This window comes from Oryzias latipes, chromosome 13, assembly GCF_002234675.1.
Source record: "Oryzias latipes chromosome 13, ASM223467v1".
Classification (NCBI taxonomy): domain Eukaryota; kingdom Metazoa; phylum Chordata; class Actinopteri; order Beloniformes; family Adrianichthyidae; genus Oryzias; species Oryzias latipes.
In genome coordinates, this window is record NC_019871.2 from 12,123,334 (window position 1) to 12,149,253 (window position 25,920).

At 40.4% G+C, this 25,920-nt stretch overlaps 1 protein-coding gene across 2 annotated transcripts; it reads right to left on the bottom strand.

Annotated features, from left to right (window-relative positions):
* Nucleotides 1-189: 189 nt before the first annotated feature.
* Nucleotides 190-25,305, bottom strand: LOC101169380 (synaptotagmin-like protein 2). Of its 2 annotated transcripts, XM_023961920.1 has the most exons (20): nt 25,201-25,305; nt 24,297-24,443; nt 20,471-20,634; nt 20,129-20,240; nt 18,412-18,460; nt 17,696-17,798; nt 17,291-17,615; nt 17,001-17,185; nt 13,086-15,464; nt 11,080-11,187; nt 10,944-10,994; nt 10,780-10,874; nt 10,608-10,694; nt 8,397-8,560; nt 4,466-4,568; nt 4,195-4,356; nt 3,959-4,043; nt 3,008-3,110; nt 2,703-2,908; nt 190-1,090 (listed from the first exon to the last, which is right to left on the bottom strand). In XM_023961920.1, the coding sequence occupies exons 2-20, from the start codon at nt 24,395-24,397 to the stop codon at nt 942-944; spliced, it is 4,731 nt and encodes a 1,576-aa protein (XP_023817688.1). In that variant the 5' UTR covers nt 24,398-24,443; nt 25,201-25,305; the 3' UTR covers nt 190-941. The 2 variants fall into 2 exon arrangements, with proteins under 2 accessions (XP_023817688.1, XP_023817689.1); XM_023961921.1 differs by lacking the exon at nt 10,608-10,694.
* Nucleotides 25,306-25,920: the final 615 nt, after the last annotated feature.

Below are 25,920 nucleotides of genomic sequence, written 5' to 3' on the forward strand. Positions count from 1 at the left end.
TAGAGCTATGACTCAGACAGTTACATGATATCTGACATTGTCTTCAGGGAGCTCATGGGAGCTGAAGGTTGAGCCTCTGACCCTTTCAGTTTCCCACATTGGTTTATTACCAACACAGTTTACCATTTGCAGCGAAACCACAATGCAAAAACCAAAAGTTCAAAATGTGTAAAACAAGAAATCCTCAAATAATTTAGTGTATTTTCTTTATTTATGCATCAAAAGTGCATTTCTAACACAATAAAATAAGAGGTAATGATAGTTACAGTAAAAGGATTTAAAACAAGAATTCCATTACAAAACGTTCCGATTGTTGATGATTACATCCATTTGTGTTCAGCGTGTTTGGAGGATTATTTGCAATCTAATTCAGTGTTATTTAAGCTCTAAATAATAAGTACTTTCATTTATTTATCCTGGACGTCACCAACAGAAATATTAGACAAGATTTCAGTGAGATTTGTGAGAAAAAACAAGTGCAGTAGTTGTTCAGGTAGATTAGAGAATCATTGAAAATCACCACTAGATGCAAACCAGCAGGTTTATCAGTCACTTTACTGTAAAACATAATGTGTAGACATTACATGTTTTGGATTTGCCCCCATTTCTGGTAACTGTCAGAAATGTAATATACCATGTAAGAAGTGCAGTCAAATTCAGTTTGAATGAAGAAAATACCATCAAAACAAATGTTAGAGTGATGTGGCAACAAGCAAAAAAAAATCCCCTTTACTTAAAAGCAATGCACCAGCAGTATTTCTGCACCGCAAAACCAATGTTTTCTGTATAAATATAGATAAATGATAAATATATCTGGTTTAGGTTGACTGAAAAAAACACACTGATGTTTAGCACATTTTGGCACATTTAGGATGAAGGTTTTTAAAACAGACATCTCTCTGAGACAGACAAGTTATTTGATTTTCTGCTGTTGGGTGTACTCATTTAAAAGCAGTTTTAGCAGAATTCAGCATTCTCAGTGGCAGAACGCCTTCCACCCACTCATTTGGCGAGGCCATCATGCGGTCCCACAGGGCCACCTCGTAAGGTCCAGAGTCCATCCAGTCTACCAGCGTTCCATAACTCCTGCCTGCAGAGAAAAACACATCGCACGTTTGTTTACGGATTAGCTCCATTTTAAAAATACTCCTTTAGTTACTAAATTCTGTGTGATTTTATACAACTACAATCCTTAACATGGAAGCCGGCACTCCCTTTATGAAATGCTTTCATCTAGAAAACAATATTAATCCCTGAAATGGGTCGCTACAACCCTATTGTTCAACCTTTAGATGGTTCAGGTTTCACTAGTCATTTTACAAAAATTCTCATTTTCTTAGTATAATGGCAAATGGGTCAGCTTGTGAAAGAGAACCATGGTATATTTCACAACACTAAATCCTTCCAACGTAAAAGTGATGGCAAATGGCTGCTTATATTCACATGCATGATACATTATACTTTAAAACATGTGAAACAAAAGGCTTAAAATGTGTTTAACTGCAAAAATTCATAGTCCGACTGCAATCATCTTTTGAGTTATTTTAAAGCCTTCCCAGTGGTCTTGATTATGATTATGTTGTTTTTCACCAAAATAAAAATAAAAAACGGTGTTGTTTTCTAGGGCATAGGTTTTGCAGAGAGGCAGGAGTTCATTAGAAAAAATGAGTTGTGGGCAAAATCGTAGGCGTGGAGTGAGCCTTCCTTTCATTTCCCATCATCCCTTTCCTGACACTCTCCTGCTAGCTCACAGCCACTCACATCCCCAACCTAACATTACCAGGGCAACACAAATGATGAGCAATATTGGAGCTATCCAGACTAACAGTTTTGGATCGAGTCTTTTACAAGTGGATGCGTCGGAATGGAGCGCGGCTGGGAGCTTGTGGTTTGCTGTATTTGGTTCTACATCACATCTACAGGTTTTGTCCAACAGCATTTTTTGTCACATCCTGATTCACAACGATTTGAATAAAGAAATACTCAGAAATGCTATTTTACACTTACAATTCTTCCACTATTTGAAAAAAATCACAAGAACATGTCAACACCAAAAACGCTATTTTTATTGGAGAGGTTCCTCAAGGTTTCAGTAAAGCATTCTGATCTGTTTTTATGAAAAGTACTGGCTGAGGCTGAGGCGTCAAAGTAAGAATGTTTAAGATGCATTTGTCTGTTACTTTTTATTTCCTTTCAACTTATATCAGGGTCTACATCGTTTTAATGAAGAGACACACCGCCCCACATTCAAGCAATCGCCTGTTTTCCCATCACAGCAGCGAGTCAAGATGGCGGCGCACACAGTTGCTGCAGCTCAGTGCTCCACTGTTCTGTGCTGTATTTGGATGTTTTTGTATGTATTTTGTTTAGTTTTTTGCATAATCTGTCGGGCAAAAACCATCTACAGCCGGCATTAAATTCTTGATATTGTAGTATGCAAAAAATGTGCTTTATAATAATTCATGTAATGACAGAGAGTGTATGTGGATATTTGTTACATATTTTATTTTGTTCTTATACTTATTTTATTTTATTCTTAAACTCTTAGGTATAAGTTATATTTTTACTATGTTTTTAGAAACAGAATGATTGAGGCACTGACCAGTGAGCATTTAAATTTCGTTCTACGTGTAACAATGACTCTAACCATTCTATTCAGATCCACTTTAGTCTTTCGGCTTTAGAATAAAAGACTGACGAACCTGTTCCAACTCCAAGCCTCACTCCCCCCAGCAGGTTGCTAGCGAGCCTGTCTCTGTCCCAGACGGTGAGTTCCACACAGGCCTCAGTCAGGTCGGCCATGCTGATGCCATCATACACCATGGTGTGGTTGAACACCGGATCCACCGTCCTCCGTAAAACTCGCGTCTTCTGCCGACCTTTTCTGCTGGTGTCTGGCAGCACAAAGCTTAAGACAAAACAGGAAGGTCAGAGAGAAGGCACGTGCACACAGCTGAACTCAAAGATAAACGGACACTCTGATTGAGATCACGGACTGGGAACACACCACTTGACGTAAGGGTCGATGGTGGCCCTGATGAGAGGAAGGCCTTTGCAGTCTTTTACCCAAATGTGAATCTCTCCGCTGTTGGAAATGTCTTTTGCAACACCTGAAAATATCAAACCAAATATATTTATGAAACAATAGTTAAACTTTTAAAACTGCTCACATGCTTCACCTATTATTGCTCAGATATATTTGAAATGAATCTATAACACAGATCCTTTTTATCATAACAGTTGATTTAAGAACCAAACGGAGCTAAAGTAATTAATTTCCTGTCTGGGCTGCAGGAAATGCCTTGAAGAGTTGGACTTTCTGTTGCAGTCATAAAACCCAATAAGGTGGGAAATGTGGGAAAATGTCCTTTTGCTTAGGGTCTTAGGCTGTTTAGTTGAAGAAAAATGAAATGTTTTTAAGGCATCAAGCGAAACAGTCAAATGAGTCAAACTTTATTCAACTTCTTGCCAAAACCTGGAGCACAGTACATATCACTCTGTGAGGCTCCTGACTACAGTACCCATGATGCTCCAACAGCTTCATGGTTTACCAGCTTCGTACTAAAACATGACAAAGACACATTCATTAATTGAATATAACTTCTAGTAATGCTGGTATTAAAACTCGACATTGTAGAATAAAAAGAATCTTTGGAGAGAATTTGTGTTTTTTGGTCAGTCAAGTTCCTAATAGCAGGTCAAATGGGTTCAAGATTTATTACGATAATATAAATGGACCTACTTTGAATTGCTTAACGCCTTATGCATTAGCTATTCAATAGTCTGGTAGCTTTTGGTAAGGTCTCTGGAGACTCCACTACCTAGTATTTGATAAAAAATGGGTTGAGAGAGGACTTCCAGGTAGCTGAATCCTGTTGTTTGTCAATCTGTTGCTACTGTTTACTTTTTCAGTTTTTCGAGTTATTTAAGAATGTCATTCATCCACTTCAAAGCAGACCTTCACTGTGGCTGATCTGAGGCAGGAATCGTATGGCCAGTCTCATCTCTCCTCTCCCATTTGTGGGCTCCACAGTAGGCATTGTCTGAAAGAGAGGAGACATCCTCAGTTATGTAATACAAGCGGTGCAAAGAGCTTAAAAATGAATGAGCAGCTGACCATGTAGAAGACCTGCTGATATTTGATGAGAGAACAGCAGATAAAGCAGCTTTTATTTTTGTGTGCTTGGTTTGTACCTTTGCTTTCAAAGCTAAGTAATTCATCTGGGTGTGGTCAAAATCCCATTTGGAGAGGTCCACATCTACCTCTCCCAGAAAGCTGTTCCTGCCAAAGGTGTCGTGATGCCAGACGGAGAGAACCAGCATTTGCGTTTGGAGATAATCCATGCGAACCCGATACTGGAAAGAAAGAATGCTTTTTTTGTTGTTGTTGTGATTGTTTCCTGGGCAGGTATTGAGGTGTGTGTGTGTGTGTGTGTGTGTGTGTGCTTCTGTGTCTTTGCCTCACTCTTAAGATCTCATTGAAAGTTGGATTCAGCGTCTTCTTCTTCACTGATGTTTTCCTCTTTCCAAGGTTAGCTTTGTCAGGAACCAGGTAGCTTTTAACATACCTTTAAAGAATAACCACACAATTCACCTTCAATGCTAGACAGTGCATAAACATATCATATTATGTTGAAATAAATATGTGAGGACATTTTAAGAACATAAAGAAGGACAAATAAAGTAGAGGTATCTTCCATTGAATAATACAATTTTTTATGTTCTTATAGATATAATTGGAGGATTTTTACTTTTTTTTAATTATTATTATTAAATGTAGGTTTATAGACTAGTCCAAGATTTATTTTGAAATAACTAGTTAGTTGAAATAACTAAAATATTTTGTATAAACAAATCAAAGCTTTTGAGGAAAACTATTGAGCTGCTGGTTTTATACTGTTCATAATTAAATAAATAAATGTTTAATTAAATAAATAAATATGAACTTATGCAAATACACAATCAACCAATAAATCTCTCATAAATATATAAAAAGATCATGAAATGGTGAAAAACCTGCACACAGATTTTAAATTAGCCATTATAATATTCAATATATTTCATTTTGCTTTAAAAACCTGTGCATTATTTTAAAACAGCATTTTAAAATATTCATTTTAATCATGTGGAGTATTATCATAATTCTACGTCTTTTTTCAGAAGCTCGTATTTCAAAATCAATATTTTCCAAAGTAGCTTTGTTTTTATTTCATGTAGCTGTTTTTCACAATGGCTGATTTATTTCATGAAGAGCTTTTTCAGGAGACTGTGTCTGTCTGTCAATCAAATTAGACAAGGCGGAGACACTTTTGTGATTGGCTACTCCTTTACTCAGACATGAGCAGCAGCACCCTGACTACATCGATCGAAGATGCTTCACCAAACCTGACAGCGAAATGCACACTCCTCAACACAAGGGGGATTATGCACCTCAACACATCCACAGTGTTACACGAAATTGGGCAGTTTTTGTTCTAAATTTGCGTATATAAATGGCTTTGGGCGAGTGTGCATAATTTGGGTTATTTTGTGGTCGGTTCGGCAATTTTCATCTTCTCATTTACATCTAGTAGTGGTCTAAGTTAGGCTGGGTGGTTGTTGGATTCCACAAAACTTCTATGAACTGGAGTTCCATGAATGCACCATGCCGCATGTGGGAAGGGCTACCAGCTAATGTTTTTAGCCTGATAGCCACATGGAGCGGTTGCCTGTGCTTATCTCAGTAAAAATGCATGGATGCACAATGCACATGGAGTATTAAAAGATCAGGGTTATTTATTTTGAATAGTTTCACATGATAACAATGTTTCCATGTTTGAGTTCATGAGATCATCATCCCAGAGAGAGTCTCTGCTTCAAGTCCTGCAGTCAAACTACGTCTTAATTACGTGTAAATCAGAGCGCCCAGGCAGCGCGAGTGTGTGTGTGAGCGCAAGTTAAGGGTCTGTTGCCCTGTCCCCTGGAAAAGTAATAGTAAAAAAAGGTTTCCTCCAAAGTACAGAGCCTGATTGTTGGAGTAAGCCCTGGCTGCAGAATTGCTCAATCAATCCCAGATCTCCGCTGCGTTTTCCGACCACGGTCAGAAACGTCATCGCAGGAAAGGTTAAATCAGAGGACCTGATTATAATCATTGTCTCAATGAAAATAGAAAAATATCATAAGGTTCAGGAGGCCTGAGCAGGCTTGTTCCGCTTTGCGCAGCTGCCTGGTCTGTCGGTCTGCCTGCGAGCCGACATAAGGCAAGATGTGCGCTCCGAGTGAATGGCGTAAGAATGAAGAGTGTTTCAACGGGGGACTTATAGACGTGGACGACCGGAGCTTCTCTGTGGTTTGGTCCACACAAACCCTCAAACTACAAAAACAGAGTCGTCCATGTTTCCATCTTCTCCACCAGACAGATTGTTTGTCTCTATTTGATCTCTAATGTCAGCAAAGCCGTGCAGATATCGCTGAAATATATCATCTATCGGACTGGCACACCGCTGAGCGGGTATCGAGGAATAAGAGTCGATTTCCATGGATGAGCCAATGAGCGTTTAGATCCCGCCCACTTTCACTGATTGACAGATAGACTCATTCTCCTGAAAAAGCTCTTCATGAAATAAATCAGTTATTGTGAAAAACAGCAACATGAAATAAAAACAAAGCTACTTTGGAAAATATTGATTTTGAAATACGAGCTTCTGAAAAAAGACAGAATTATAATAATATTCCACATGATTAAAAATGAATATTTTAAAATGCTGTTTTAAAATAATGAAAAGGTTTTTAAAGCAAAATTATATATATTGAATAATATAATGGCTTATTTAAAATCAGTGTGCAGGTTTTTCACAATTTCATGATCTTTTTTTATATTTATGAGAGATTTATAGGTTGATTGTGTATTTGCATGAGGCCATATTTATTTAATTATGAACAGTATAGGACTCCATAGTTTTAGTTATATCAAGTGTACTGTAAAAGTCAAGCTACATTTTATAGACAATACTATACGGGATGGAAGGGTGTTTTAATCCTATGTATCATCTTTTGATCCACTGTACTGTAAAAGCATTCCCAGTGGTCTCTTAATTACAATTTTGCTCTTTTTAGCTAAAAACAAAATAAAAATCTGTGTAGTCCTCTAGGACATCATTTCTGTAGAGTGGAAAAAATATATATCTTTGTTTACACTCTCTCTCAGTAGCTTACAGCCCCTCACAACACTTTATGTTAGCATTGTGCAAACAATCTTGAAGTTATCCAGTCATACAGTTTAGAGCCAGATTCCAGCTTAGGCGAGGAAAACAAAAACGTACATGGATCTAGTGGTCTGCAAGTGGATGCTTTGGAACGGAGCAAAGCAGGGAGCTGGTAGCCCCCCTGACTGTAGCATCTACGTCACTGCTTCAAGCTATTTCCAATGGCATTTTTTCATCTGCTTCTGATTCACAATGATTTGAATAAAGAAATACTCAGCAACACAATTTTAAGATGAATGTCCTAAATCATGAAAAATATGCTACAAGAAAAAAACACAATTTTCATTGAAGCACGTCTGTAAATTGGCTGTTTTTGTTTTGTAGTTGTATGTCTTTAGCTTAGAGATCACTGATCTAGTTTAATGGCAATATGATCACATGATAACTAGAAGAATAGAGGTGCTGCATACAATTTGTGTTGGATCATGTCTCTGACAATCCCCTTCCTCAGGTATAAAGTTTGAATTAACAACACAAAAGTTAATGTAATGTTGCTTACTTTGGAAGCAAGCCACCAATGGTCATTGAAGAAAATAAAAAGCTTGCTACCATTGACTGTGAAAGAGAACTAGACTGAGTGACCCCTCCCTGCTGGCCTCCCAATTCCCACCGGCTCCAAGAAGCCAAAATCCCGTAGAGCTATTTCTCAGTCGTTTTTCAGAATAACTATTTTTGCTCTACTACCTGCTTTTAACATGTTCTTGCTAATAATATATTTTTTTGCATAATCTTTTTTTTATTGCAATTTATACAAATTATAAACTGACCAATCAGATGCCTCAACCAAAGTATGGGATGCCTTTTTGTCCTAAATATGTTTGATTCTCCCGAGCCCAAGTTCAAGTGGTAGGGGTGTGAACTTCTAACAAGCTCACTACTGATTGGAGAAACTGTTTGCCATAGAAACGTAGACTCAGACTGACTCGGACCGATCACTGCTTGTTGTCATTTTCAGGCTCCAATGAGGCGGCGTCCATATCGTGAAAAGATGGCGACTAACTTGACTGAATTTTGTTTGCAGCCTGAAGTAAGCCATTTTCTATGAGTGACGTCTTTCACTCATTCCAGTTCTCCTATACAGTCAGTGCTGTTCACACCAAACGGGCAAAGCGGTACACGGCCACCACCATGTGAAATTCAAACATCACTCACGGGTCAGAGCGCCCCCTCTTTGGGTCCACAGCAGCCAAGTCTCTACACTCAGACACGAAGATGTGAAACTCTCGGAGCCTCTGAACGTAGTTGATGGAGAAATGAATGTTGCCCTGAACCTCAACAAGGTCGCCACTGTACATGGTCATCACACTTCCACTCAGCTGAAAACACACAGGAGAAAATCTATTTTAAAATATTTGTCGTTTTTTTTACAGCGCATGGTCTGGATACTTTATGGGGAATGAAGATTGCAGGTTCTCGACATAGAAAAATGTCAAAGCCTTCAAATATGGAGACATGCGTCATTGGTTAAGCACTTAAGGCAGTGCTTAACAAAGATGGATGATCACCTTTTTTATAACCTTTGTCAAGACTCAAACTTATAGTTAAAATGATCATTTTATTATCAGAAATTGTCATTAAAACACTATTAATCAACACAGTAAGAGGAGGTTGGTGTGTTGGCATTTCCAAAGTAAAAACATTATAAAGAGAGCTTTTATATTTAGACCTGACAGGGAAAAAAAACTAACAAATTAACATTGTTTATAAGTTCTAAACCTTAAATCCTTGGGGTCAAGTCTCAAGTCTCTGCAGGCAAGAATTAAGTAAGGTTGCGTATTGGAAAGAGACTGGAGATGCGATACGTGTCATGATACATGTGTTACAATACATTACATATTCCGATAATCTACCACAATTGTTTAAGAGTATGACTCAAAAAACTTTTTATTAACACTTATACACTTATGGATGCACAGTGGCGCAATGGTTAGCGCTCTTGCCTCACAGCAAGAAGGCCCCCGGTTCAAGTCCCGGCTGGGGGACATGAAAAACACAACATCAACGGGGGACCTTTCTGTGTGGAGTTTCTGTGTGTATGCGTGGGTTTTCTCCGGGATCTCCAGCTTCCTCCCACCGTCCAAAAACATGCTACATAGGTTGATTGGCAACTCTAAATTGTCCATAGGTGTGAGTGTGAGAGTGAATGGATGTGTGATTGAGGATATTCTACCCTGCGACAGACTGGCGACCAGTCCAGGGCATCCCTTGCCTACGCCCAAGTGGCCGGGATAGGCTCCGATAGATAGATGAATGAATGAATGAACTAATACACTTTTCACATGAATAAAAATGTATTAGATATATTTCTTTCATTTCTCACATACAAGTTACTTTTACTTAAACAGATTCCTACTGCTTTTATTTTGTTTAATTAATTTTTGTCTGGTTTTCACAACAAAATATTCAAAACGAAAAGTCAAACTCAATAGACTTTTTCCCGTTTTACATTTTTTAGAATAAGCCCACACCTGTTGTAGCATAAATCTGCCATTTTTCTCATGTTGATAGAGGACAGAATCCACTCTTTGCTTCTGTTTATTTTTTATTTTTTTGCATTTTGCAATGAAAGCAATTGTAAAGAGGGTTAACTATGGCTTTAAAACCTGTATAACATCTTCACCTCTGCTGCTTACCGGAGCTTTTTCTAGACTGATGTCACAAAATATCAACGTCGTTTTGCTCCATATTTTAAAGAAAAGCAAGGTCAGAGGTACTAGCATAGTTTGTGACACCTTGTGCTACAACTGCTTGTGTAGGAGGCCTGTGAGAAATTTTCAGAAGGACTTTATTTAGAAGTTTCTGACCTAGAGAAGCCAAACGAAATAAAAAATGTTCCAGTTTCTTTTGAATATTTCTTCATTATTTTAGCTGTCTTTTATTTTAAAACTGTATTTCTTCACATTTTACAGGCGTTTTTGTTCTCTATCTTGTTTTTAAAACACATATCCTTTCTGCTCTGGTCTCCTGCTTATGCTGGCTCATTTTCATCAAATAGTCTCTCAGATTTCCTGTTGTTAAAATTAGTGTAGTTCCAAACATTTCCACTTTGTTGTGCTCTGTTCCTCTGATAAATGTGATCTCCTGGTGTTTGCTGCTTGCCTCACTTCTTGACTTTGTCGTTTGCCCTTGTTTGACTTTCATTCAGTGTTTTGCTGTTTACTGCCCACTCTGAGTCTGTAGGTTAGTTTTCCTGGTTGTGACCTCTTTAGCATGCAGCCATAAAACATAAGCACATAGAAAAAGGACAACGACTCTAAAAAGCACATTTTTAAACTACTGAATAGACAGCGGTGCAGGTAAGAAGGGAGGGGACAGAATGGGGTCACATGCAAAAGCAGTCAGTGATGCTGAGTATCAACATACAGATGTCATGCTAGGAGAGCTCCTCAGGTTAGTCACTGGGTGGCCTGCCATTAGTCTTTCTTGCAAGCAAGAGTCCTCGTCTGTGTCCTGAAACACAGATAGCAGGTGGAGGAAGCGGTGTGGATGTGGAGTGGGCTTTGTGCCACTGGGCTAAAGCGTAGAGATCTTTTACCTCTTTCTGCAGAAATGAAGGAACAGATTTGCTCATCTTCTTCAGGTGATCAGGATCCGAGAACAAGGAGGAGGAAGGAGGCGTGATGGCTAAAACTGTCGTAAACTTCATTTACTACTTTTCCAGCATAATTGGAAGATTTTGATCATAAAGAAATCCTTTACCATCACTGCTGCGCCTAGAATCAATAGCAGGGTCTTGTCTTTTCTCCTGTCCTGGAAAAGCCAGTTTGGAAACGTCGTCATCAAAACTGCATCCACAAAAAGTAAAGCAAAGTTTCTGAATGAAGGACATGCTCACGTGGAGATGATGTAATGTCCTCCATACTTTTAGCCAGGTTCTTAGCCCGCGCCTCGGCTCGCCGCAGGGCTTTCCGCACAGGATTTTGGTCTTCGTCCTTATTCTCTCCTAAACATGGCAAAAACATTAAATTAACATGTTAAAATATAATTACAGATCAACTGTTTCAAAACTGTAAACAAGCAGGGAGATTTCATAAACGAAAACAAAAAAATGACACCAGCATCCAGACTATCATGTATCTGATTACACAGAGAAAAATAAATAAATGGCTACCTTAAATGTTCACACGCATGCTAATACAATGTTGTGGCAGCTTGAAGTATTTAACTAATTAAATAGAGCCCTTTACGTATTCGACCAATAGGATGCTTGAAGTAAAAACACAACAATATGTGCAAACTGATGTTTTGGATTAAGATTTCAGCAAAAACAACTACAATTCTTTAAACTGGGAAACCTTTCTCTAAACTGAATTTAGTAAAGTTTGAAGTGTTACACGGACCAACCCAAAAACTAAACATGGGCAGGTGACCCAGCTGTGTACAGACTTTAGACAGTAAAGCACAAAGATCTAACACAAAGGACTCAGTCAGATCCAGACCATGGTGACAGTGACAGCAGGAGCCATGACCACTGTAAAGGAAAGGCTGAACTCTGCACTTAAATTACTTTTTAATCACTTTTCAATTTCTTATATAAATCCAAATTTCCACTTGAAATAAGGTGCCCGAAAATCCTGTTCTGAATTAATCCTCAGTAGTCTTTGAACTTTGCAAATCACATCAGCTGTTTACTATGATGTAGGAAGGACCCCCCCCCCCCGCACACCTTGCATTGTCTCCATTCAAAATGTAACATCAATGATTAGCTTTGAAATTTTTGGTTTAAAAAGAACATAAGACTTATGGGACATAATTGTGAGACCCCTTGGATTACTTCCTCTGAACTTTGATTGAAACTTCACCTGATTTCTACATCAGCCTTCCTACACCTGGCTGTGGATCCTGTCTCCGGCTCGTCTCACCAGGCGTTCCCAAACTTCAACTGGATTAAGATCATTTGCTGGACTTTAAATATGTAGTTTTAGAGTTAGATAAATTAATTCTTCTCTACGACTTCTGGTAAACTGCCTGTCCATCCTGGGGGAGGATCCCTCCTTCATGTGGGCACCCCTGAGGTTTCTTCGTTTTTTCCGGAATCTGTTTTTTTTTAGGAGTTTTTCCTTACCGCTAAGGAGGGTCAGAGGGCAGGGATGCCAGTTTAGTTTAGTCTGTTTAGTTAAAGTTTAGTACTATCCTATTGAATTCTATGTATTTATGATCCCTTTTGATCGTATGATACTTACTATTTGTTAGTTGTTTCAGGGGCTTTTGAAATTTATGTCAAAATTTTAAATTTCATGGAGGTGCAGGGCTATGAAACCATCTCAAATGAGGCAGAAGCAACTTATGTTTACTTCCGAACTTTAAAGTCAAAGTGAGCTTTTAAATTTTAAGCAAAATTTTTCAAAACTGTGTTGTTTTTTACAGGATATTGTTTCTGCTGAACGACAGTAGTTCATTAGAAATTCACCTCTCACATGTGGGAGAGACCTTCAGTGCTGAGTAAGCCCACCCCTGCTTTCCGTCATCCTTCCGTTTATCCTCTCTCCTGCTGGCTTACAGCCCCCAAAACCCTTAACCTAACATGAGCGGCGCAACCAAAAAGGCAAGTAATATTGGAGCTATCCAGCCAACAGTTTTTTCCGATAGCATTTTTTCGGCTGATCCTGATTAATGAAGATTTGAATAAAGAAATACTCAAAAATTCAATTTTGAGCTCAACTGTCTTAATAAATGCCCTCCATCATGAAAAATTGCCACAAGAACGTGTTTAAAAACACAATTTTTATGAGGGTGGGTCTTCAAACTGACTTGTTTTTTTGGAAGCTGTGGTTTAATGTCTTTAGCTTTGAGATTACAGATCTGGTTTAATACCAGTGTGAATGGAAGGGTGCTGCTTACGATTTGTGTTGGACCAGGTCTCTGACACGCTGCTGAGGGAGGACTCCTGCCCCGTGTCAGACTCGCTGTGATTGGCCCACGCCTGCCGCTGGCTCAACTTGCCGGCTTTTCTGCTGTGACGCTCCTCTGAGGTCACGGGGCTGCTCGCCTTCTCTGGTCCACCCAGGTCAAGTTCATAGTTGTCGGTGCAGTCAAAGCTCTGGTCCTCCACAGCTAGGGCCAGCAGATTGTCAACACTGGACTTGTCTGTCATCCCCAGATAATGCCGGTAGTCCGTAGGAACAAACGCCCGTGCGCGTGGAGCCACGGTCTCAGGTTCTTCTGACAGTTTTCTCGACTGAACCCCTTTCTCGTTGTTCTGCCTGTGCTTCCTGCTCTGAGAGTGTATGGAGTTAACATCCTTTCTGAGCTGTTCTTTGTCATCGGCAGCGCTCAGCGTAAACATGCTTGTGGCTCGACGCATAGGGCTTCCACGACTGCTGGAGCGAGACCGGACCTCTTTGCCTGCGCTGCATTGCTGCTTGGTGGACTTCTCATCTCTACTGGATTCCTTGGAACTCCTCTTGGACTGCCTGTGCTGCCCTGACTCAACGGACATATAACTCAGTTGGTTGTTTTTACTGTCATTTATCGTTCTGACCCCAGCCACCACCTGTCTGTTGTACAGAGGTGTCGTTTGATTGGGAGATGCTGGAGTCGACTTATTGACAGCTGCTTTTGTTTTCTCAAGACTTTGATTGTGGAAATAAATCTCAGAGTTACAGCTCTTTAACTCCGGACTTGACATCTGGCCACCGAGTGACTCTTTTCGTTTGGGGCTTTTGGGTTTGTCAACAGTCAGCAATCCTCTGGAATCGGACGCCGCTTCGCCCCAGAATTCCCGCAGAGTGTTGAACTGCATGCGGCTTGCGCTGAGGCTCGGCGACAGCTTGTCCAGCCTTTGAAACGGGAGTACGCTAAAGTTTGGATGATTGCGGTCCCCATCTTCCTGATCGCTACCTAATTCATTTCCAATTGTTCTCAAGTCAAACTCAGACTTTGTAAATCTTTTGTTGAGTTTGCCTTGACTGCTGCCATGAGCAGCTCTGCTTTCTCCAGACGCTTTAGGTTTGCCAGTATAGAACACAGGCTTGTTCCACTCCTTCTCCCAGAAGACTTTCAGTTGCTTGATTCTCTCTGCTGTGCTCTCCTGATGGGGTATTGCCTGCCTACCCAGGTGTGGACTGTTAGTCCTGTCTTTGCTGGGTACACTGTCTCTTCTCTTAGAGGGCAGGTTTGAAATCCCATTTTTGTCCTCACTCTCCCTCCTCTTCACGTCTTCACTCGAGCCTCTTGGCAGCTGCGCTTTAGCAGGGATTTGAACGTCGATGCCCTGCTTAGAGTCCACGTACGGGATGAGATCTGTATCAAGCTTTGGCACTGAACCCCTCTTTTGCTGGGTTGGGTCACTTTGCTTCGGTGTACTGTCTGCCTGCAGCTTGGGTTTGACTACAGACAGGATCTCAGATTCTGGATCACAGCTTTCCTTCTCCAATGAGTTGAGATTGGAAACACAGATGGTGTCAGGGTCTTTTCTGCTGAGCATTGGTGGAATAGAAGATCGCAGCTTTAGATGGTCAACGTCGTTGTTGTTCCTTTGAGTTGGAGTGACTATAAGGCTTTCTTCACGAGAGTGAAGTCTGACTCCCATGTCTGTTGTTGCTGGTCTATCATTGCTCTTAACCAAGGTGTACTTCTCATGGGTCTCTTTCCCGCTGTTCATTCCAGAGGTTACATCTGCCTCCGTCTCTGCTGAAAGGTGGGCAGGCTCCGTCTCTTTTTCACCAGGCGTTATAGATTTGCTAATAAGTATCTTGACGCCTGTGTTGCTTTTCTCCCAGAATGATTTCAGATTGGAGATCTTCAGCGGTTGACCTTCGTCAATGATATCTTTCACATCTGGAGACATCAGCCTCTCTCTGTTTTCTGCCCATGCTTCCTCGTGGGCTGGAAGTCGCTCCTGGTTGCCGTTCCTGCATGCAGCCCTAAAGTCTGGTTCGTGGCTTGTCCGTCTTTGTGAGATACTCCTCTCCGTTTCAGCCATTTCCTTCTTCCTTTCACTGGCGTGTCTTGCTGATAAGTCTTCCTCTTGGACTTTTCTGACAGCTACATGTCTGGCGGAGCTCTCGGAGAACATCGGTTCATCTTCTTCAATCAGGAAATCATTGCTGTCTGTGCTTCGGTTAAACCAATCCAATACCTTTGCGATGGAGTCTTCCTCACCGCTGGGGTTGACAGACTGAGGGGTTAATTTAAACTCATGCTTCTGATTTAGCATCTGCTCCTGCTGATCACAATCATCAATGAATTTGGGATCAAAGTGGACTGGCAGATCTAAATCTAGGACAAAAGAGAACAAACAAGTCAAAAATCAGCAGCTCTCTGCAGCAGAGGATATACATTTCAATTTTTTATCTATTAAAATAACACAAAAAATATTTGCAGCTTTTTAACTTGCCTCCATCTTAAAAGTGTAAAATAAAACTAATAAACTTTTAGGGCAATAAAAATGATTTAACCAATCAGGGGTTAAAGATTCAAAGAAGACTATTTAATTTATATATTTATTATTTGTTTATTTTTTTACATAAATTGGGGTTCCAGCTCATAAAACCCACAAAAACAGAATTTCAGAAAATTAGAATACGGTGGGGAAATCGTCCCAAATTGTGCAGGACATGAATTTTTAAAACTGAGTTTCACCAACTAATAATCCACTAAACTCAAAGCACCCTCACAGCTTCCCCACATGTCATTAAATCTCTTCAGTTTGGTTCAACTGTCTCAGTTTGGTTCGCTTTTGGGAAGACTTTAGACCTGACAACCATCCAGAAGACCATCATTGATTCCCTCCATAGACATGGATAATAGGCCACAAAAGTTCATATCTAACGAGACTGGCAGTTCACAGAATGATGCATCCAAGCAGATCAACAGAAAGTCTAATGGAAGACAAAGTGTTGCAGGAGAAGATGCACCAGAAAAAGAGACAACTGTGGGCTTCAGCGTATAATCAAAAGGACAAGATTCAAGAACCTGCAGACATCCAGGCAAAGCGGAATGAGGTGGAGAACAGCGTCAAAAACCACCACATTCAGACACATGGGAGATGGGCTACAACTATAGGGGTTCTCGTTTCAAGCCACATCTGAACCTGGGCCAATGGAGGAAACGTCTGAACTGGGCCATGGAGAAAAAGGACTGGACTGTTGGCCAGTGGTCCAAGGTCCTTTCTTTATTTGGGAATCAAGGTCCAAGTGTTTGGAGGAAGACTGGCGAGGAGCAGAACCCAAGCTGCTTTAGGTCCAGTGTGAAATCTCCGCAGTCAGTCATGATTTGGTCTGTGATTTCCAGCGCTGGAGTTTGTAACTCTGCCTTCTTCAATCCAAGATCACTGCTATAGTCTACCAGAACATTCAAGAGGACTTCACGATTCTTTCTTCTAAGACTCTGGATGGAGATGGCGATTTCATCCTACAGCATGACCTGCCCTCTGCCCATAGCTCCAGAAGCACCAAAACCTGGTGATTTCTCCAAAGTATTTTAATTTTCTGAAATTCTGTTTTTATGGGTTTTATGAGATAGAACTCCAAGTTATATAATAAATAAATAAATAAATAAATAAATAAATAAATAAATAAATAAATAAATAAATAAATAAATAAATAAAACAGTGGACCCTGAATCTATATTCTATGAAAGTTTTTTTTTTGTAATTATAAAAATGAAAACACTATTCAATTATCTTCTAATTTTTTGGAAAGGGTCTTATGTTGCAAAGAACACTTGTCAATGATCCTATTTACTGTTCATTTCAGTGTTTGAGGAAAAAAAGGGGGTGAAAAATACTAGAAACAGACACAAAAATGTTTTTACCCATAGTGCTTTGAGGGAAACTCTTGTCATCCTGAATTGCTGATGTTCCCACACAGCCTTTGTTCTCTTTGTCGTGACTTTTGCTTCGATGAAGGCTGACAAAGTTTAAATCTTCACAGGTTTGGCCCAGATCATCTGGGTCTTCTTTCTTCTGTAGGTTTCCTCTCCCAGCGGAGGCATCCAATCTGAAAAACACTCTTTAAGTCATAATGGAAAAAGGTCTTAAACCAGATTATAGCTAACAGCTATCCACTAACTTGGCTCTGGTTACAGAAGGTGGGAATGCTTACAGCTCCAGAGTTGAAGTCGAGACAACCTGAGGAACGCTGCACAACGGCTGAGGCAGGTTTTCCTCTGCAGTTCTGCTCTGCTGCTCAGAGCTCTCATTGGATCCTCGCTGGCGTCGCTGTCTTGGAGCGGGAACAATCCCAACAGGCCTCACGGGAGCAACCACCTGACCGTTACTTTCCAACTGACTGTTGGTTCTTCTGGAGAGGAATGTTCTTTTCTTTGGAACTGGTCTGAAGCCCATAGAGGAACCCTCTGATGTGATGGAACTCCCCAAGGTTCTAGTGGACTCGCCTGCTGAGTGGCTCTTCGGAGAGGAGATGGGATCTGAGGGCAGAAGAAGGAGATGTTCTTGTATCACAGCACTTCAAATGCTTCTCATCTAATGTTAAAAACTTAGCTCAAACCTGTCCGCTGTTGCTCCACGTTCCGACTGGCTACTAACTCACAATTATTTTCGGGATGATCAACAACAATGAGGGATGCGCGGTTAAAAGGATTGTGCCTCGGCTGCATGGAAAATGAAAAATAACGAATCATTCCAGAGATGACTATCTGACTGTAAAGCTACATTCACACCAGGCTCGGAAACGAGCATTCAAGTGACCACTTCCAATGAAAGCTCTATATAAACGTAAACTGTATATGCGTGGTTCATGGCTTCAGTATTCAAAACTCTTGCATTCACGCATCGCTATGCACATTTTAAAGTCAGTTTTCAGGCTCTATGTACAAAACGCGCTGCAATTGAATGTATGCTGAAAGTTTAACCAGTTGAACTTTCACCAATCAGGGACTTGGATTTGGCGTCCGTTTTACTTCACGGAAGGGCCAACTGTTTGAAAATGGATCGTAAAGGAGAAATTTATAATTGCAGTTTGTGTCCAGCCAGAATTTTTTGACACCAAGTCTTTCATATACCGGAACAGAACTGTGAAAGAAAAACTCTGGAACGAGATTCACGATTTCCAGTCTTTCACTAGTATGAGGTAGCATCAAACCTGTGTGAACACCACATGCTAAAAGCAAGTTCAAAAACTCACGTTCAGTGCACCATGCATGCCTGGTGTGTACGTAGCTTAAGAAACCAGATCCAAGTTAATTAAAAAAAAATCTGGTTTACCGTTTTTGGGGAGCGAACTGCTGAATATCGATTTTCTTTTTCTGCATCACTGCGGAGAAAAGAAGTAAAACATTTCACCAGCAGAACCAAAATATTTGAAAAGCTGTTTAAGGTGTGTGTATATATATATATATAAACAAAATGACAAAAAATCAAAGAAATACAACCCTTTAAAAAAAAATCTTTCTGTGATCTCTTATTGTTGTTGCCCTTTCCGACACAGCCCTATATTTTATCCAGGCTGGGGTCAGGGGCAGGGGGACCCGGACTTGGGCCTCCTTGTGGCCACATAGTAAGGCAGTAGCGTAAAAGGTCTTCCCCAAGGACCCACACTGGATGAAGCTCATCGTGCCCCCTGGGAATTAAACCCTGATATCATGTATGCCAGTCCTGCACTTAACCAACTAAGCTGTCCAACCACTATTTTCTGTGGTCTCTTGATGTGATTTAACCTGCACAATCTGTCTAAATCTTAACGACAGATGTCTGCATTTTAAAAAGTTATATGTTACTCAAGCTATCAGCAGAAAACAAAGATAGTTATGTTAAATCAAATTTTCACTTTTTTCTGTTACATGCAGTGAGTCATTTAAATCTACATGGTAACATCATCAGAATATATATACTCAACAGGTGTAGGTTTGTCTAGCCTCTAAAAGATCTCAGAAAATAGAAAAAAGGCTTTGTCCGAATTCCCACTCTAATCCCTAACTGCTAATATTGACTCAGTAAAAACAGCCATGTTCTCACTGTTCATTTGTTCTGTCACATATTTGCTTTCAAGTAAAAAAAAAAGTTTCACGTGTTGATTCAGTGCGTTGACAACAGTTCACGACATACCAGCTGATTGTAAAATAGATATTTTCTGCTTAGCACCACCTATGTTTACACAAGACACCCTGAACACAAACTCATCCGGAGACAGGAACAAAATGCCCAAGACATCATTTGGTGGCGTTGTAACCTTAATTCTAACACCACCTTGATGAGACTGGAGTCAAATGTTGGAGATGTGTTGCTCACTTTGGCTAAAAAAGTGTGTGACAATCCTCATCACCAGGATATCAGCTCATCAAAAAGGCCAAGGTTTCACACTGAGTAGTTATAAATATAAAAGGTCATAAAAAATGGGTTAGGGTTAGGTTTAGGGTTAACCTTAAGAAGAAGAAGACTGTAGCAGGATTCTGCTGCAACTTTGGCAAACAATCGCTCTCGTTTTGGAAAAAGTTTAACTGCTTAAAGCAATTATTCTTGGAGGCCTCCTCCTGAACGTCATCAATCTGACCAATCAGACGTGGTAAACTTCCTCACTTCTTTGTGCCAAAAGGACTAACAAGAGCAGACAGCCATTATTAACACGCATAGATCCCAGCGATTGGTCCAAATCATCTTTCTACCTGCGTTTTAATAATGTCTGTTTGAAGGAAAATTCAATCTCAGACTTTAAGCATTTTTGAAAAAATGACATTTAAGTTTAAATGTAAGTAACAACGAAATATAGTAAACAGAATTAAGGTCAAGTGGCCTGCAGACACATTTGACTAAAGCTAAAAATGAAATAATTGTTTTTCCCCAAAATAAATTTTTAAAAAGCACATAGCATTTTGGGGTGCCTGTACTTCAATTTCTCTTTTTTTATGTTGTCAGTGTTCCTATGATTTTTGTCAAGGAAAAAGTGAACATTGGGTTAAAAAGAGGTTGAAAAATACTACTTTACTTTATTTCTTGTGGCTGCAGGGTTTCCAAGTATCTCGGGGGTTTCACCGGGGGCCCGACGTCTGAGCCTCGAATGCTGGCGGGCTTAGATCTGTCGACTCTGAGAGAGCCATCTGCAGAGAAAGTTAGTTAAAAGACGCTGCATTTAATACTTAATTGTGTAAGTCGAGGTCAGAAACGTTGGGAAAAAATAACAAATTTCACCACATTTGTTAAACTCGTAGTTGTTTAAGAAAAAGAATGTCCATTAGAGCAAAAAAAGAAAATCTCTCACATACTAACTGTAAGGTCACAAACAGGGCTACATTCTTTACCAGATTAAAAATGCACAGCATGGCCGCACCTAAACCGGCTGCTTTCCCTTGCTTCATGGATGCCAGGATGATTTCCGAGCCGTGGATCTTGTCGGTGTGTCTCCGGGACTTGACCTCGTAGAACCACTCTCCCGTCAAGTACTTCAGCTTGAGGTCCGGCTGTGGATCCCTGTGCAGCCCTTTTTCCAGCTTCCTGCAGGCAAAAGACAAAAGGAGACAGGTCCAAGTTCTCAAACCTGAAGACTTTCTTTGAAAAACTACCAGGAGGAAAAAAGTTAAAGTGCGAGAGGAGCGGGCAGTTCAGCCAAAACACAAAGAATTAAGTAAAAGAGCAAACAATAGAGTCATTTTTGAAGTCTTATTAATGATACAGACAATTAAATAAAAACATGTAAAGAACTGATTCATTAATTTCAGATAAATCCTATGATTTATGATTTATCTATTTAATGAAACTACAAATCTGGAAAATCAAACTTCAGTTGTCCAAACATAAACAACATGTATAGTTTTAAAGGTATGAATCTTTATTGATTTCCGCATGGCTCCAGGATGGGAGAGACCCCTCTGCACTGGTTAGTGCAATCACTGATGGACTACTGCTGCTCTGGCAAAGGACTGAGCAGAATACCCCAGGCTCCATGATCAAGTACAACTCTGACAGGTCCCTGCTGCTGGAGGCCCCGAGTTGTACATCCTTGCACCCATCCTGGACAGTGTAACAATCAACTAGCCCTGAAAGTGAAGGGACAGTGCGAGCCCCAAAGGCCAGGCTGTGACGAGGTGAGAACAAAGACCTGGGCGCAGGCACAGGTGGAGCCACCATGACTGCAGACCTTGGTGATTGCAGCAAATATTCAGACCAGAATGTTGTATGTAGGCAAAAATGGGGAGGTCTAGCATGCGTGCATTTGTTGAACATGGGATGGTACATCCAAAGGGATTAGCAAACAGAAAATGCAGGCCTTTTACTCCTCCTAAAAAAGGAACCAGGTTCAGATCCTCAAACCAGGAGGGGAGAAATAGTCCAGCGTGAGACGTCCTGGATGGTCAGACAGGCAAACCTGGAGAAGACTTTGATATTTTAGCCTTGTTCTTTCAATTGATTGTGACAGTGAGTTTTATTCCTCACTCATAAAGTTTTACCATGTTTTTTGTCGCAGTGTTTGTGATGAATCCCATTTCTGTACGTTCGCTGGATTACATTTAAGCACAGATTATCAACATTTTATGCCGTAGTCACAACTGCCCTTATGGGTGGATACGGGCTGTCTGTGGGCAAAAAATGGTCAAAGCATTGACTGTAAAAACAATGGACAGCTCAACCCCTACTACTGTCGCCATTGCCATAAGTACGATGACTCAGAGCCACTTGGACCAATCACTGTACACTGGCTTAAACATGGCGGCGCACGCATTGCTGAGGGATTTTGCCTCATTTCGCGTGAGCCGGAGGTGAGGCATTTTCTATGGGTGACATCACACCTCGATTAATCCATTGTTTTTAAAGTCATTGGCGGGGCATGCAGGAAATATCAAAACCGCAGGCCGCTCTTTGAGCCTGTAAAACAAAAATGTTCATGCACATTTTTTCTATAGGCATGCTTAGGCGACAGGTCGTGGGGGAAACTTAAGATGCAGGCATGTAATTCCAAAATTTTCCATTTTTCAAGTCCTCCTAAACCCTGCCTAGGGAGCCTGTTAGTGCTGTTCAGGTAAAAGGTGCACGCTCCTCGTGCATCCCTCATTTCTAACAGCCTGGCTGTTAAGCTATTAGAAATGAGCAGCATCACCTGCATGTCACATGTGCATATAACTTTTATTATCCTTGCAAATATTTCACATTAAACTTACCACATGAACGACAACGTTCCAGTTTCATGACGTCCCTTAAGGTGGCAGCAGGAAACTCAAGGGAACACACCTCTGTTTCCTTAAGATGCTGCTGCATCTGTCTACAAAACTCTATGTGCAACCCAGAGCACCCATACAGGTCAACACCCATATGGGTGCGTGTGACTTAGGCCTAAAACACTCATGATAAATGGCGTGTACTTTTACTTTACTTTCACTTTTCTATCTTGCTTTAAGGCCCAAGGATACTTCCACACATGGGCAAGCAAGGTGGAAACGGAACCTGCAATCCTCCAATCAGAGGTCAACCGCTCTCTCTGCACCACAGCCGTCCCACCCATGCTGAAATACACTTTACTTTATTTAAACTAGAAGATTATTAGTTTTAGACTTGTTAATGTGTACAAACCATCTGACATCACTAATTGGTTTTTGTCCTGTAGACTTTTCTGTTGTCAATCTTTGAGTTCATAAACTTTATTAACACATAACTTTATTAACAGCAGCAGTAATGAGACCATTACCAGTAGAGAAACATCTAAGCAGGAATACATTTGGACTTCTGTAGATGTTGGGATCTGATAACACTTTTAGTAGAGATTATGTTCAACTAAATACAAACACAATTTTCTGATGAAACATAATTTGGTAACAGTGTGAAGGACATAATGGATTATACCTGGATTAAGATTACATAATAATCATTGAAAAAGATGGGATTAGTAAATAAATAGCATAAAAACTTTAAATAACATTACAAAAGCAGGACATTTGCAGGTTTTACGGTTAGAGGTTTTGTGGTTTTATGGTTAGAGGAGCATAAGGACTTTTCTAAGCTGTCATGTAGGATTTGGATAAAAGGGGCTTTAACTGCTGTTGAAATTCAGAAATTATCCAATTATATCTCATGTTATTTATTTATCAGGCACAGCATATAAAGAACATTAGCCTCAAGCGAGCAAAATAGCTAGTCTTATCTAATGTCACAAAATTGTAAGTAAAGTTAAGTTAAATCAATAAATAGTTATATTTACAGTATTTTCAATGTCATGCTAAGCATTTTCTGACATTCTTCTGCACAGATTGTACCAGAAAGGTGTTTTTTCTTTAACACTTGCCCTCTTTTAACCCTTTGATTTTTTTGTCCACATATATTTGCTTTTTTAACTTTACGAGTTGTTCTGTCTGGTTCAAATGTCATACTAAGAGAAAACCAGTTCCTGTCTTCATGTGACTGCTTCCTCTCATCTTTTGCTTCAACATGGGCGTTGCATAACAGCGGCACATGATCGTCTTCAGGATGGAATTTGGAAAACATCTCTATCAAGTTAGAAGAAAATGGAAGCGAGTTCAAGACAAAGTCCCGCGCTTCACAATCACCTCTCCATCTCTCCACTTGTCGGAGAATCGTGGCTGTCATGTGAAAAAAGGCCTGCCGCATTATTACACACTGCTGGCCTAATCCTTTTACACTAGACTGGACAAGACACAGCCAGCATTCAAGCGCCGGCCAGAAACAAAGTCGGCAGCACAATTATATTAAACTTAGAATGGAAAAATGTTTGTTCTGCAGAGAATTAAGAGGCTTGTTTGTCTGATCTTCAACTGGAGATGTTGGAGTTTTTTCCTCTTGTGTTTTCAGACATCCCAGTTTTAACTTTTTGAAAAGAATATTTTTTTTTTCATGTTTGATTTATCACAAAAGGGTGTGATGTGTGTCAGACCAGCACGATCCCCTGCTCTGCCCTGACTCCAAATTGTCTGTAATCTAATTTCTTAGCTCACATTGAGGTTCTCAGCAGTGTCTCTTATTTTGTTAACCCATTAAGCAAACACTGTCCTACAAAAGATCTCTTCTCAAACAGCGGGTGATGAAGATCTACCTATAAAGACATTAACTTAAATAATCTCAAGATCATAGGAATGAGCTACAGAAGGGAGTGGATTGCTAACATGTTTTTTGTTTTAAATTCACATTAGAGGGAGACAGAGGTTCCATACTTGACTCTCTCCTCCTCGGCTTTCTTCAGATCGGCGTCCCTCCTCAGCACCGTCATGATGGCCTCCTGCTCCTCCTCCGTCAGGTGACTCAGGTCAATCATTCTTCCTCGTCCTGCTCCTCTCAGGAGTGTGAGTGCGGCAAATGTCCTCAATTGGGCAAGGCAAACAAAACAAAACAAGTGGTTACTTATGGTGCCTTTGTGTTGATGTCCAGACTTAAAAGACCAGGACCTTGTTTTCATCTGAGAGTTGTTTGTCTGATTTCCGCACAACAAGCTTCTGATTAAGGGTAATAACTTTTGGCATCCTTTAATTATATTCAGGCCAGAAATAGTTGCAGGACAACAAGCTATTTCAACAATTCAAGGAGTTATGACTGGAAAAGTAAAACATACATTTGTTTTAGCTCATTCTAAAGTAAACTTAAAGAATACAACCTATAACTAAAAAAAAAACTACCAACTTTAACAGAGATTTGAAACAGGGGCTCATATTTGGAGTAGTAGACCCTAAAAGTAGAAAACGGAGCCAATTTAGGCAGAAGAAGAGTTTTTAGTTTTTCATTCCTGAGTGTGTGCAGCTTCTCATGTAGGATGTGAGTCATCCCTGCAGTGCTCCAGTCCTGTGCGCTCCTCCTGGAAAGTTTATTCAAGGAGGAGGCCGCAGAAACAAACAACACAAACGCCTCAACTTTGGTCTGAAATGCGCAGCAAAGCCTGGAGTTCCTGCGTGTTTTTCTGAGCAGCTGCAGAACTAAACGTGCGCAAAGTGGACCAGGACCACCTATTTAACTTTTTACTTAAATTACTAAACTAAAGATGGAATTTGGACTTGTTGGACCCTGGTTCATTATGGCCTTAGTAAAGTAAACGACTGCAGCATGATTATAGAGATTCTTACTCACTTTATAGGACTCCCTTAGTAATCCCACAAAGCGTTTCCTGGATCCTCATTCTGCAGTCAGCAGGTTCGTGTGATCCGCGGGTCTGAGGCGGCATTCGGACGCGCCGTGAGCTCAGAGGAGTGGGCGGATCCCATGATGATGATGATGATGATGATGATGATGATGATGGGGAGGAGAGGGCCTAGCAACCCGCAACATATGAAGCGGCCACTACCACATATGTAAACGTCATCCTGCGGTTTTCTTCGTTTTTAGTTTAATTCAAAAAACCCTTCAATCGCCTTTTTCACGTTTCAGCACTTCCAGCATATTTGTGTTGCAGTTACAGGCGGTGTCCAGCAGGTGTCGCCAGTTGATTAGCCTCCATGTTTGACAAAGGGGTGTGAGCATCCCTGCAGGCAGGCAGGCAGGCAAGACAGGCCGAGGTCAAACAGCAATCACACGCTCTCGACATGGATCTGCTCCCCCATCTGTTCTCCTCCCACGGAGACCGAAGTGATCCTGAGAGCTGGAGGATGCTGCCACTAAGGGGCGCTGCGTAATTTTCCTGGAGCTCAGGTTTTGTCTTGGGCTCCAGGATGAATATTTAGGTGCAACACCAAATGTACCTACTAAAAATATGGAAATAAAATTTCAATTTTAGCATATTCTAAATATACTATAATATGTGGGCAATTACAGATTTGCAACTGAGAATAAGATATTAATGAGAAACAAAGA

Bases quoted from the DNA above. Each gene is read 5' to 3' on its own strand.
- LOC101169380 (XM_023961920.1), bottom strand. From the start codon at position 24,397: ATGATTGACCTGAGTCACCTGACGGAGGAGGAGCAGGAGGCCATCATG. The intron at 17,616-17,695 runs GTTTGAGCTAAG...TTCTGCCCTCAG, and splicing joins CGTGGAGCAACAGCGGACAG to ATCCCATCTCCTCTCCGAAG. The intron at 4,569-8,396 runs GTGAGTGATGTT...TATTCTTTAAAG, and splicing joins AAGAGGGGGCGCTCTGACCC to GTATGTTAAAAGCTACCTGG.